Consider the following 13,745-nt stretch of genomic DNA (forward strand, 5'->3'; position numbering starts at 1 on the left):
CTAAAAATCAATTCCTTTCTTACTAACCACTCCATACAATCCCAAGCTGATCCAGCTGTAAAGCTCACCCAGCACTTGTCAAGACCTAACCCAGTGTAAACCCATTGTTTAACCTCTGCATGCAATTACATCTCTAAGCAGTGGCAGAAAACACAGGGAAGTTTTGCTCCTTAGCCCCCAGGAACTCTCTAAATCCACAGGAAAAATATCCACAGTAATATTTTTCCCCCATACATTTTTGTTCTTGTTACATGTTTTCTTTGTGTGTGGGTGGTGGTTGTCAAAATTTACAGTGATTATTCTGGGATGTTGGAACACACAGTCAGGCTGAGTGAGAGTAAGATCTTATTTCACATGTGGGCATACATGTTAGCTGGTGCTCCTCCAGATTTCCCAACACATCATCCCCTAATTGAAAGGTTCCCATCTTACATTAGTTAGCAGTGCCCTTGGGTATAATTCTAAGACTATATTCATAACATTAAAATCACACTCTTCTCTATTAGAATAATTCACAGCAGAAAACACACACAGTTGTATCTATCTTTCCACTCCCAAATGTGTAATTACATATCAAGTGTGAGAGAGTAAAACACTGATCGAACCCTTGGGCATTTGAACATGACTTGACAAACACAGTGAAGTGACTTAAGCCAGATGCACTTGCAAATCACAGCAGGACTTGGGTGAAAAGCTTTTCCAGGGAGGAATCAACTGTGTGAATTCTATGGCAGCTGCTTTATGATCCCAGAAAACTTAACAGAAAGAAAAGCTTTTAATACATGAGAAAGCTGTGCCCAACTTTGGAAAATGTTTTTCTACATGTGATAAGATACCACAGTATTTACCTAGCTCATGTACTTAAAATACGTTTAAAATCCACTCCAAAATCTCAGAAGCAAGAAGCAAGGTGAAGAACCTTCTTTGTGGATTTACTTCTCAGGCACTGTCTTGCTGTATTTAGTAGCATCCTTCTATCAAAATCAGCAAGACAGGAGAACATTTAGGTTTGACCACTAGCCAACAATCCTGCAGGTATTAAAGACCTTATTCCCCTTGCCTGAGGATTGTATAAATCCATTCTGGTAGTTGGGGTTCCCACCCCCCCCAAAAGACAAGCATAAGAAAGGATTCCTGAGAAAGGGAAGACTAAGTTTAGCTTAGGCTTGTTAAAGAGCTTTGAATGAATGCAATTTGTTATATTCCTTTGCAAGCTTAGTTCTGATGACTCATTTGTGCCCATTAATACTTTTCAGCTGATCATGATTTTATACTTCCCATGTGTATTCTAATTTATTATCAAGAAGTCCTGTTGAAGTGTCTATGCAGGCCTTAAAATCACCACAAGCCTACTTGGTGATAGGTTGGACTCTATCACAGTATCACTAAGGTTGGAAGAGACCTCAAGGATCATCGAGTCCAACCTGTCACCACAGACCTCATGACTAGACCATGGCACCAAGTGCCACTTCCAATCTCCTCTTGAAAGCCTTTTCCAACCTGGTTAATTCTATTCTTTAGTTGATACATACAAAAACAAGTCATGTACTTGCCCCACCACACCAGCTCAGGGAGAATCATTTTTACTTGCTCCTCTATGCCCCACTGAAGCCACAGATACTAGCCAAGGTTGTTTGGTTGGATATTTTTGCTTGAAGCTAAAATAAATCTCTTTACCCTTTAGTCTCTCTTCCTTCACACACTCCCAAAGGATCCATAATTTACAGATGCAGTGGACACACAGGCATCAAAATGATTATTCACTGGCAAACCTGAGTGCATGAAATGTGTAGTAGCTGATAATGCTTATGGAACAGATGCCTTTTCATAGTAAATCTGGCAAAAAGTTTAAAAAACATTGGATTTTTTTTTCATCTGCTTCTGTGTGATACATGTGATGCCCCAGGGGACATGGTAAGCAGCAATTCTTTATGAAGGCTTGTTGAGAACTGGCATCCTGACCATGGAAAAAAGGCACAGTCTTGGAACGACGAAAACTCTTGGCATTTACCACTGCAGCTTATTTTTTCCCTTCTAAGAACTAATTTATTCTACAAGTAACTCCTTATCTTCAGCCAAAGTGAACTCATTCCCCATTTTTCCTGCAGACCTCAGCCTAAGCCCTTCACTATCTTCCTTCACATCACAAATTCAAGATGTCATTTACTCTGGACAGGCACCTGGCAATCAGCACCTGTGCAAAGCCACAGGTGATGTGTGCAATAGTGACCTGCATAACCTTCACATTCTGTATATCTGCTTTGGTTAGGCCACACCTTGAGTACTGTGTCCAGTTCTGGGCCCCTCAGTTTAAGAAGGACATCGAAACACTTGAGCGTGTCCAGAGAAGGGCAACAAGGCTGGGGAGAGGCCTTGAACACAAGCCCTATGAGGAGAGGCTGAGGGAGCTGGGGTTGTTTAGCCTGGAGAAGAGGAGGCTCAGGGGTGACCTCATTGCCCTCTACAACTACCTGAAAGGTGGTTGTAGCCAGGAAGGGGTTGGCCTCTTCTCCCAGGCAACCAGCACCAGAACAAGGGGACACACTCTCAAGCTGCACCAGGGGAGGTTTAAACTCGAGGTGAGGAGGAAATTCTTCACTGAGCGAGCTGGTTGCCCAGGGAGGTGGTTGAGTCATTGTCCCTGGAGGCGTTCAAGGGGAGATTGGACGTGGCACTTGGTGCCATGGTCTAGTCATGGGGTCTGTGTTGATAGGTTGGACTCGATGATCCTCGAGGTCCTTTCCAACCTAAGTTATACTGTGATATCAGTGCACTAATACTGTGTAGCAGGACACCAGCCAAGTCAGCATGCAAACACTTCTACACAGTGTGTTGTTTCCACCTATGAAAAGCTGCACAGTGAAGAAAGGCTTCTCTATGAACAATGCAGGTCCCGTCAGAAGGGAAAGCTAAGCCCACCTGGGAAGTTCTGAATCACTGGAGACACTGCTGAGAAGTGGCAGAAATAAAGTAGCATGTTCTTAAAGATTTCTAAGAATATGCCATGTCCTTTCATTAATGGTGAGTGAGATCTCAGAGGCCTGCCCACTCTCTAGGATTCTGTTATGCTCCTGGTGAAGGTCCAAACACCATTTCACTGGTTAAAATTAGCAGCCAGAGAAAATGAGCATTTTTCTGTGGCAATGCTGTAAGAGTAGAGTAGGGAATATCCTCCCTAGCATCACTTGGAGGGGGCTGGAGCAAGTTTAAGAACTTAACATGAAAACTTGATATTTAGAAGCACAGAACATCTTAACACGTGAAAAGAAGTGCAGTAATGAAAACCAGGAAAGGAAGATAAGCAGATGCCCCAGGCCTGACAGTCTGAAGGGAGATTTCCCACTAAGTCTCAGCTCCCCAGTAAGACTCAGCTTACTGTTCCCACGGGATTTTGATCTAAGTATCATACAGAAGGTGAGACCAAGATCAGCCAGGCATACAGTGCAGGACCTGGAACAAATGCTCCTCTGCTCCCCCCTGCTCTACATCCCTGCCTCCCACTCCAAGCCTCTCTGGCAGTTCTCTTGCCTTCTAATCAACAACTTGTTTCACTTGCAGGAAAGAGAGGGGCACGGGGGAGATAAAGAGAAGGTGCAAACACATGCTTTTGGCTTGAGAAAGCTTCCAGACCACCTCTTCCACAATCCCAAGTGTTTCCCACACTGAGCAGCCTTGTCAGTGCTCAAGCTGCCCTCATTAACTACTCACTGAACCATTTTCATGCTGTTCATCCAAGCATCCTCAGCAAAACTTTTGCTGTTTCAGGTATCTAAATGCATCATTAACCACCTGTAGATCAATATAACAACTGTGCTGAAAAAGTTAACGTTCCCTATCCTGTAGTGCTAAAGTGTAGCATGGAGATATTCCAGGCATGCAAGTCTCTCACTCTCTGTGGCTGAGATAAATGACACAGCAGTATTTGCAAGGAAGAATCAATAGTTCTGCTGGGAGAGGCTTGCAACTAATTGTGCAAACTAAAACAATGCTAGGGAGCCAGCAGAGTAGGTTTGGATCATTAGAGCCATCTCATAGCCTGCTCAAGAGGACCTGCCTTTGTGCTCCAGGATAAAAATCAGTCAGGCAGTGTGACACAGAACCAGAAGTCTGACAGCCTGTATGTTGCCCTTTATGCTGATAGCTCTTTTTATAGGCTGAGGGAAGAGACAGTTCAAGCATTTCCATCTCTAATCACAGCAGCACTAACACAGATGGAGCTTCCCAAAAGAGAGTTGGTTTTTTTTCCCCCCCCTTTCTCAAGAAAAAAAGTTAATTTCTTGACATCTTCAACTCAATCTGGATAGCAGCAGGCAGACAGGAATTCTCTTGGAAAGAATAGCTTGCTGCTAACAAGCAAAGAATTGATTTAAAGCTGTTCTTGGGATCTGTAGTGCTGCCAGGCAATATAAAAAGGCAACAAAGTCAGGCTCCTGGCCAAGATTAGAAAAATGGCTATGGAATTAACTATCCTGACTTGCAGCAGACCCAAGCATTCAAGCCTTTTCTGCCTCATTGTGAGTTCTCCAGTATGCTGGGATTTTATTTGATTTTAAGGGTTTTGTGTTTTTCCAGTCCTTTGTATCTTCAAGGTATCTCACCTTTCCCCCCCCAAAATCACCATTTGATGCTTTGAAAGGCTGCTCTTCAGTGGACCATTTCTTTCAGCAGCTCTCAGTCTACCAAAGGGAAGAACCTGACTGAAAGCATGAAGCAGAGAAAGCAGAGTGAAGGTGCTCTCCCCCTGCAGCCCTGGGGGTTTGCCCCACCCGAGGAAGGGCTGCATTCTAAAATTCAGACATGGATTAAATGGGATGGAGAAGGTACAAGACTTCTAGGCCATTAGGAAGAAATCTCTGTGGCAATTCTTGAAGTCATTTATTCCTTTTCCACTCACAGATATTGATACTGAAGATTAACAGAGAAGCAATTGTGATTTATACTGCTCAAAAAAATCCATCTGACTCTTTCCTTAACTTGGACAGCATGAACTACTTAAAGCATTCATAAGAACACACAGCCAGGGATGGCCTGCATGCACAGATAATGATTGCAAATTAGTGTCTTCTCAGGGCATGAGCATATGGTGTTAGCATGCCTAATGACAGGCTGGTGCAATTGTTTGTCATCAGGCAAAGCTCCACCAGCCATAATGAGGTCACACTTCATTGGCCAAGAGCTGGATTTGGCCTACAAGTTTTAATGGCTCCTTCAGGAGCCGCTGTGGTTCTTAGTCCTGACTGCTACACCCTGAAAGTCACGCTTTATAGGGCTTAGCAGGTTGTTCCTGCTAATTCCCATTTCTCTTTGCTTCCAGCTGCAAGGAAGATGCTCTGTGCACCTGCTGAAACACTGAGATGGGTGCTGTGACCTGGGTACACCCACACAAGAACTACAGTACAGAAGTTTTAAGTGTACAGCAGTCAGCAATATGGACTCAAAGATATCTGCGCCGCTTTGAGAGCCTGCAGCACATTTTGTTTTCTTCAGCCTCACATGAAACAGAAGTGAAGACCTCTATGACAAATATGAAAATGAAAGGGAAATGCTTTTTCATTTGGCATTGAGTTTGAATAATTTGTTTTTGGGGGGGTGGGGAGCTGTAAGGATCCTGGCTAACAGTGAACTACTTCACAAATCCCCATTCCACCCGTTACTCACTGTTCTGACAACGGGAGTGCTCTCCTGGGGCGAGTCACTGCGTTTCTCCTCACCTTTCTACCCCCTTGACACTCATGTCTTTGCCTGTCTGGGAAACCAATGTTACAAAAGTAAAAAAATAAAGCATAAATTACTTTGATGGCTCTCTGTGAGCCCTGGCGTCTTTTTCTGCCTCCAAACAGTACAGAAATAACAACAAGCAGCACCTGGCGTTAGAGGCAAGCTGTTTATCGCCATGCTCTACAGACAGCTACAATTCCCTGAGCCATGACAGCAGTTCACATAACAGCATCAGAGATTTATTTGGCTAAAAAATTCTATTTCTTCAACTGCCAGGAGAGAGGCAACTGGCAGATTGCTCCTGCTGGTCGGTTTCCCATTATAATTGCATTTTTGTCCCTGCACACTCAAAAATGAAGGCATTCACCGCATGGAATAATTGCTGGAGTTAGGGGATATTTTCTGGGCAGAACAAGGTTTTGGTTCAACCAAACAATGATACAGATTAAAGAAATGGGTGAATATAGACACCACAGCACAAGCATCACAACAAACCCTTCATACATGTTAAGATGAAGTCACCTCTAGTGCAGGATGTAAATAAGGAAGTGTCTACAATGCACCACCATGGAGAAATCCCCCAAACCCTTTCCAGGAGCTCAGCATATTAGAGTGTCTCTTTCACGAAAATGCAGGCAGTATGGGGGAATAAACACCATGAGTTAGAGAGATGTATGCAGGTGTAGGCCCAAAATCCTATTAGGATCATGGATGGCACTGGTGACCAGAGCATTGGAGCAGAAGGATGTGGATGCTTTAGGAAGGGCAGAATGAGAAGACAGGGAGCAAGAGTTACCCTTTATGTAAGGGAGCAGCTGAAGTTTTAAAATTAATCACAACTTGAAGCCATCAGTTTATCTTCTATGTGGAAAAGCTTTGCAAATTATCAACCAAGGCATGAGCCACGTTCTCTGCATGCATGACAGCTGGAGAGAGCAGGACTGCTTTATCCAGCAAAACAAGCACCCTCCCCATGAGCTTGCCCTTAGCCACACAGCAGAACACAGAAGAAAATAATTAAGTGGACTCACTATCCTGAAGAAGACAGACAAAACAGATGACTAACAGCCACTGATTTATTACAATTAAATCTGCTCTTTTTGCAACACAATAAAACTACAGGTTCTGATGTCAGCTGGGAAAGTGCTGTTGCACAACCAATTAAACTCTTTGGAGAGATGAGCCAAAACGTGCACACAACTCCATCACGAAAGGAAACATCTCTCACAGATAGCCAGGATATAGCTGTACTCACCAAAGTGGGTGAAGTTCCATTCTGAAGAGGAGAAGCTCAAAGCTGCACAGGTTGCTTCTGTGGAGCAAGAAAGCACCACCCCATAGCAGAACTCCATTTATACCCCTGTGGGTTTGGCTGTGGCCAATTGTTCAATTAGTTGGTTCCCCAAGCAAACCAAAGGATCTTTAAATCTAGGGCACTAGAGAGGAATAAAAAAGCTGATAATGATCAGCTCTTCACAAGCCTCACCTGGAGATATTTTGCACCTGGGTTGGGTGAATGGTTGCAACTGCCACACTCATCCAAGGAGTGTTTGCAACCTGCGAAATCAGCTTGGCAGTCCCAGAGGAAAAAACCTGCCTATATCAAGACAGTTACAGTTCCACTCACCACTGGTTCCCTTCTCATCTGAACCTCAGAGAACTACTTTAATCTGCTCTGTCTCCACCTTCACCCCATCACCCCTTGTGCTATCACAACAGGCCCTGCTAAAATGATTGCCTGCATTTTGCATGTGGAAGATTTAGCTCCTGAAGCAGAGAGAACTTTCTCACGTGAATCTTGTCTTGTGGAGTTTCTGTGTCTCAACCACTGGCAACTCCCATACTGTGTGAAAGAGCATTTTTTTAATACCTCTTAAACTAGTGCAGATGTCTGCCATCAATGTTCCTGCTCCTGAAAGATTTCTGGCACCTGTTTCCTGATTCCTCGAACGGCTTCTCTCTGTGAAATGTGCTATGCATCACTGTGAGAGTTTTAAGGCTGGTTGGATTTGTTGTGTCTTTTTTACTGGTTGTTTTAGGTGCCACATAGTAAACATCTCTTGTTTGTTTAGTTAGACTAAGCAAAGAGGTGGCAAGACCCAGCATACTGAGACATTCTGAGATCATCCTAGAGAGCTATGCTATCGTTTGGAGGTGTCAAAATATATAGCAAGCATCACTAGTGAATACAGAAATAATCTTGACAGCTTAGGGGATGGAGGAGAGAAATTAATTGAGAAATACATATTCTAGGAAATGAAAGCCAAATTTTCAGCCCTTGTTATTCAGCCTCTGTGCTCCATCAGCCCAGTTAAACTCTGCATTTTAATATGTAATTGTTGTTGGGCTTTTCTAAATAAAACTTAATAGGACCTCTTTATTCCCAACCCTGCTTCACTCTTCCCACAAAATTAACCCCTGAAGCTATTTCCACAATAAAAACCCAAGGGAAAACCCATTAAAAGAGAGGAAATGACTGAGAATCAGTGAATCTCCACAAGGATTCTCAGTCAGATTGGAAACTCACAGCATTTTAAGCACAATTGCATTCATAATGATCACATTATGCATGTAATCTGGCTGTAAACATCACCTTTCAGCTCTGCTGAATGATTTGTTCAGCCAGGAATTACTCACCAGATGTTCTGTGCTCTCTCAGAGGATATTCCTCTGCTAGAGAGGGTTGTTAGAAAGTACAATTTTGCTTCAAGGTTTGATATTATGCAAATGCATCAAAAACATGTAATTCCCCTAAAACCTTTATTATTGTTGTTATTACTATTACTATTACTATTACTATTACTATTACTATTACTATTACTATTTAATCTGCTGGGATGAGTCTGATTTCAAAAGCTTCAAATAAGAATTGAACGTGGCAGAACCACCGAATGGCAGAATAATTTAGGTGAGAGGGAGTTCTGTACATCACCTAACCCAATTCCTTGCCCAAAGCACTGCCAACTTCAGGATTAGATCAAGTTAATCAATACTGTGTTCAAGTCAAATCCTGAGCATCTCCAGGGATGGAGCGATGTTCAGAAGCTCAATCACTTTCACTGTGAATCACCTTGTTTCTTAGATCACAATTTATCTTGATGCAATGTGCAGCTGTTGTCACTCATCCTGTTGTTCTGCAACTGCAAGAAGGTTGTGACTCTGTCCTCTCCATAATCCACAGTCAGATGGCTGGAGACAGCAATCAGTTTCCTGCAGCCCACAAGCCTGTTCTTCTCCATGCAGAGCAAACCCAGTTCCCTCAACATCTCCTCACCTATAATGATCTCCAGCCTCTAAAGCTTCTCGAAGCCCCTCCACTGCACTTAACTGCATTTTCTTAATGTCTTTTTTCCTACTGGAAAGGCTGAACTGTGTGATATTGCAGTTGCCAAGCAGACAATAGCTTCTTTTCTTGGCCTGCCAGCTGCACACTTGCTAACAAAGCGCAGGACATGGTTTCCCTTCACTGTTAGAAGGGCTCTCTGCTCACTGAAATTAATTTTATTCTCTAACAGGTGCTCTACATCTTTTTATTCAACACAGGGGGAAAGGTTTTGATCTGCAGTGCCAAGCCTCTGCTGTTTTGCCTGGTTTTTCCATCTCAGACACAGGAAATGTTTACCTTTTGTGACTTGACATGGTTTCTGTCAGTCCATTTATGAACACATGCCCTGCCCTTCAGCATACAGACCACCCTCCCCAGTTGGGTAACACTTGGGAACTTTTTGAGGGCTGTGCTCCCCAGGGCCTTTGATCACATCCAAAATCAAAACTATGCTTTTAGAGACAGTATCCAAAGGGATATTCACTTTGGGACAACTGCACCTAATCCTCTGGGTCAGAAAATCTGACTCAAAAGCTAACTTCTAATAAACTCCGTAGCAAAGGTGACATTTTCATTGCTTGGCTTGTGAAATTGTAAGGTACATGGCATCCAAACTCACTCTCCTGGGAGCACACAGGTGTGTAAACACCTTTTACTTTCAAATCTTTCCAGAAGGGAAGCCAGGAATGACAGAGCAGACAGTGAAGTATCATTTGCTATATTATGTAGCAATAAAATAAGAATAAAATAAGACAGAGCACTGGAAAGTGTAACCAGAGTGAAGCAAAACTCCTTTTCTCTGCTTGTATGTTTTTAAATCTATTTATTCATTATTTGTTTGAGTGTTCATATCTGTGACATTTTGTATTAGCAAGTTACTTCATATATTTCATTTCATATCTTGCTAATCTAGATAAGAATGGAATGGGATGGAATGGAATGGAATGGAATGGAATGGAATGGAATGGAATGGCATGGAGTAGAGTAGAGCAGAGTAGAGTAGAGTAGAGTAGAGTAAAGTAGAGTAGAGTAGAGTAGAATAGAATAGAATAGAATAGAATAGAATAGAATAGAATAGAATAGAATAGAATAGAATAGAATAGAATAGAATAGAATTAACCAGGTTGGAAAAGACCTTGTAGATCATCAAGTCCAACCTATCACCCAACACCATCTAATCAATTAAACCATGGCACCAAGTGCCTCATCCAGTCTCTCCTTGAACACCTCCAGTGATGGTGACTCCACCACCTCCTTGGGCAGCACATTCCAATGGCCAGTCTTTTGTTCTGTGAAGAACTTCTTCCTACCATCCAGCCTAAACTTCCCCTGGTGCAGCTTGAGACTATGTCCTCTTGTTCTGTTGGTGGGAAGAGACCAACCCCCACCTGGCTACAACCTCCCTTCAGGTAGTTGTAGACAGCAGTAAGGTCTGCCCTGAGCCTCCTCTTCTCCAGGCTAAGCAACCCCAGCTCCCTCAGCCTCTCCTCATAGGGCTGTGCTCCAAACCCCTCCCCAGCTTTGTTGCCCTTCTCTGGACATCATCATCAGAATATGCAGCAGAATACAGGACACCCAGAGCCAGACTCTGTTTATGTCTTGCTCTCTGGTGTTAGTTTAAAGATATTCAACAATTTTGGCAAACTATTTGCCAGAAGATGTATGTATTAAAATTATTAGCAATTTATTAGTAATGAGTTGTAATGCATGTGGCCAGTGCTGCTGCTAACAGCACAAAAGAAGCTGCTTACACTTCTAAGAGGTACAAAATTGTATCCAATCTACTACAAGGCCATAGAATGAAATCTCACTTAAGAAATAAAACAAAACTGAGGTGAGGCTGGGTTTACTCCTTGTGTGTTTGAAAAGAAAACCAAAACCACCAAAGGCACAGAACAAAAACAAAGAAGCCAAACACCTCCCACATGCAAAACAAACAAAGCCCCAAAATATTGAACCAAGCAAAGAAACAAAACCCAACCAAACCCAAACCTAAGCAAACAAACAAGCTCCCCCCGAAAACGAACCAACCACCAAAAAAAAAAAAGAGATAATCTGAAACTCTGACTGATCCTCTGTAAGAGATTGGACGCTCGTTTTACCGCCAAGTCCGTCATTATCCCAGGCGGAAGGAGGGGATGTTGCGGGGGGAGGTGTAGGACCTCCTGAGCATCCTTCCCGCTCTGGTTCGGTACCCACAGCCCCGGCAAACGCCTGGTCGTGACCAGACGCTCAGCATCAGCTGACAGCCTGGCGTTGCCCTCCCCCTGCACCGGGACAGCCCCCGGGACCGGGCGGGCGGTGGGTGGTACTGGTCTCTCAGCTCCGGCACGGCAAGTGGATATCATCTAGAGCTTCGATTTCTCTCCCTCGTCGCTATCGTGGGGAGATGTGACCTCGGGTACCTGCAGGAATCCCTTTGGGCCGGATCCTGACTTTTGAACCATCCTCTCTGCGGCTCCTGCCACCCTTCTGGTGCTTCTTAGATCGAGAGGGGCACACACAGAGCTCTCAGGATCAAGCAAAGCAGTGGCACCAGCGTCACCCCCCCTGCACGGACCCCGGACTCGCCTTCCACCCCCTGCATCGACCTGGGACCTGCATCCCCGCCCTGCACTCCTCCGGAACTATCCCCAGGGCAGCCGGGCTGGCAAAGGTCAGTGCATCCTCCTCCCCGGGGGAGAGACAGGAGGTAGTTCGCTTTTTTGGGTAGCATCCCAAAGCCACCGGCTCCCCCTCGAGGGCGAGTCCCTCTGTCCCTCTGCAGCGACCGGGTGAGAGCTTGGGGTTCCCAGGTGAGCGCTGGCACCTTGGGGTGGTCACTTTGGGTGGTGCAGGGCTGAGTGCTGACCCCACAGAGTGCCCATCAGTGCTGGAGGAGGGAAGGGACAGCTTTTGGGAAGCCATCCCCACTTTGGAGGGGATGATGGGACCCTCTGCCGCTGGCTGAGCCCTTGGTGATTTCCCCTTTCTCCTGGCAGGGCAGTGGCAGGCAGCATATGTGCGACGTCGGTGGGCAGACACCTCAGAGAAGACACCCTTGAGAAGAGCAGGGTCTCACCTCTTTTCTCTCACTTCCAAGTCATCTCCATCACAAGTGGGACTGGCCACCCTGACCTGTGGCCATGGAGAACTCCTTCCTTCTGGAGACCAATTCTTCCTGTGCAGACTGCAGTGTGAGGGGGGATGAGGGTCTGAACATATCCAGCCCCACACTGAGCCCCAGCTTCTACGCTGCAGTGCCTGTCATCTACTCCATCATCTGTGCTGTGGGGCTGATGGGCAACACCGCTGTCATCTATGTGATCCTCAAAGCCCCCAAGATGAAAACGGTCACCAACATCTTCATCCTCAACCTGGCCATCGCTGACGAGCTCTTCACCTTGGTGCTACCCATCAACATCGCTGACTACCTGCTCCTGCAGTGGCCCTTTGGAGAGTTCATGTGCAAGCTCATCATCTCCATAGACCAGTACAACACCTTCTCCAGCATCTACTTCCTCACTGTCATGAGCATTGACCGCTACCTAGTTGTGGTGGCCACCACCAAGTCCAGGAAGATGTCCTACCGCACCTACCGAGCAGCCAAGATCGTCAGCCTCTGCGTCTGGTCCTTTGTCACAGTCATCATCCTGCCCTTCACTGTCTTTGCCAAGATACACAAGGAGCAGGGACGCTCCCAATGCGTCTTCGTGTTCCCCCAGCCCGAGAGCATGTGGTGGAAAGGCAGTCGGATCTACACGCTGATTCTGGGCTTTGCCATCCCCGTGTCCACCATCTGCATCCTCTACACCACGATGCTGCTCAGGCTGAGGCGTGTGCACCTCGACTGCAACGCGAAAGCCCTGGACAAGGCCAAAAAAAAGGTGACTCTGATGGTGGTCGTCATCCTGGCTGTGTGCCTGTTCTGCTGGACACCCTTCCACCTTAGCACGGTGGTGGCCCTCACCACAGACATCCCCCAAACACCACTCATCATTGGGATTTCCTACTTCATTACTACCTTGAGTTATGCCAACAGCTGCTTCAACCCTTTCCTGTATGCCTTTCTAGACGACAGTTTCCGCAGGAGCTTTCGCAAACTGATGGATTGCAGAGCCACTACTTAAAGCCAACCCTCAGTCCCCTCCTGTGTCCCCCTCACAGTCATCTGCTCTTCCTGGGTGACTCCAGATCAAAGAGTGCTTTTTCTTCAGCCTCCTTCTGATAGCCCACAGGGCTTCAGATTGTCTCTGCTCCAGACACAAACTGACAGGTGGATCTTTCCCAGCTTTCCTGCACTTATTTCCTCAGTACTGCTCTCCACCCCTTGCCCTGTTTTGGGTGGGGGTTTGTTGTTTGGTGGGGTTTTGCTTACTTTCTTCTCTAGTGTACTTTCTGTCCCAGTTTTGTAGCTCAGAGCTGCAGGAGGTCCTTCTCCTCTTTTTTTAAAGGCATCACTCTGTGAATTCAAAGCACACATCTGTCTCTGTTACTGGTGATTTGTAAAGCCCAATAAAGGTGTCTCATTGAGTGTCTTGTTTAATGATTCCTCAGCCTCTTCCATATCCACAGGACCTGCTTACCCAAAGTCTTGCAAACTTAGCAGCATTGAAGAAGGCAAAGCTCCAAAGGATAAGGAACAAATCAAGGTGTTGAACTCATTTTGTTTTACAGGGGGCTGAGACAGGGCAGTCAAACCGTGTGATGACAGGTAAGGGAT

General features: G+C 45.3%; 1 protein-coding gene across 1 annotated transcript; it reads left to right on the plus strand.

The window, feature by feature from the left end:
* Positions 1-11,390: 11,390 nt before the first annotated feature.
* NPBWR1 (neuropeptides B and W receptor 1) lies at positions 11,391-13,537 on the plus strand. The gene is made up of 2 exons (XM_068166718.1): positions 11,391-11,699; positions 12,025-13,537. Exon 2 carries the CDS (start codon positions 12,169-12,171, stop codon positions 13,150-13,152), a length of 984 nt encoding a protein of 327 aa, XP_068022819.1. The 5' UTR covers positions 11,391-11,699; positions 12,025-12,168; the 3' UTR covers positions 13,153-13,537.
* Positions 13,538-13,745: the final 208 nt, after the last annotated feature.

Source organism: Melanerpes formicivorus, unplaced genomic scaffold (genome assembly GCF_026170545.1).
Source record: "Melanerpes formicivorus ecotype bairdi unplaced genomic scaffold, bMelFor1.0.p_v2 SCAF_105, whole genome shotgun sequence".
NCBI lineage: Eukaryota > Metazoa > Chordata > Aves > Piciformes > Picidae > Melanerpes > Melanerpes formicivorus.

What these genes read in the sequence shown, in the direction of transcription:
- NPBWR1 (XM_068166718.1), top strand. Translation starts at nt 12,169, where the DNA reads ATGGAGAACTCCTTCCTTCTGGAGACCAATTCTTCCTGTGCAGACTGC.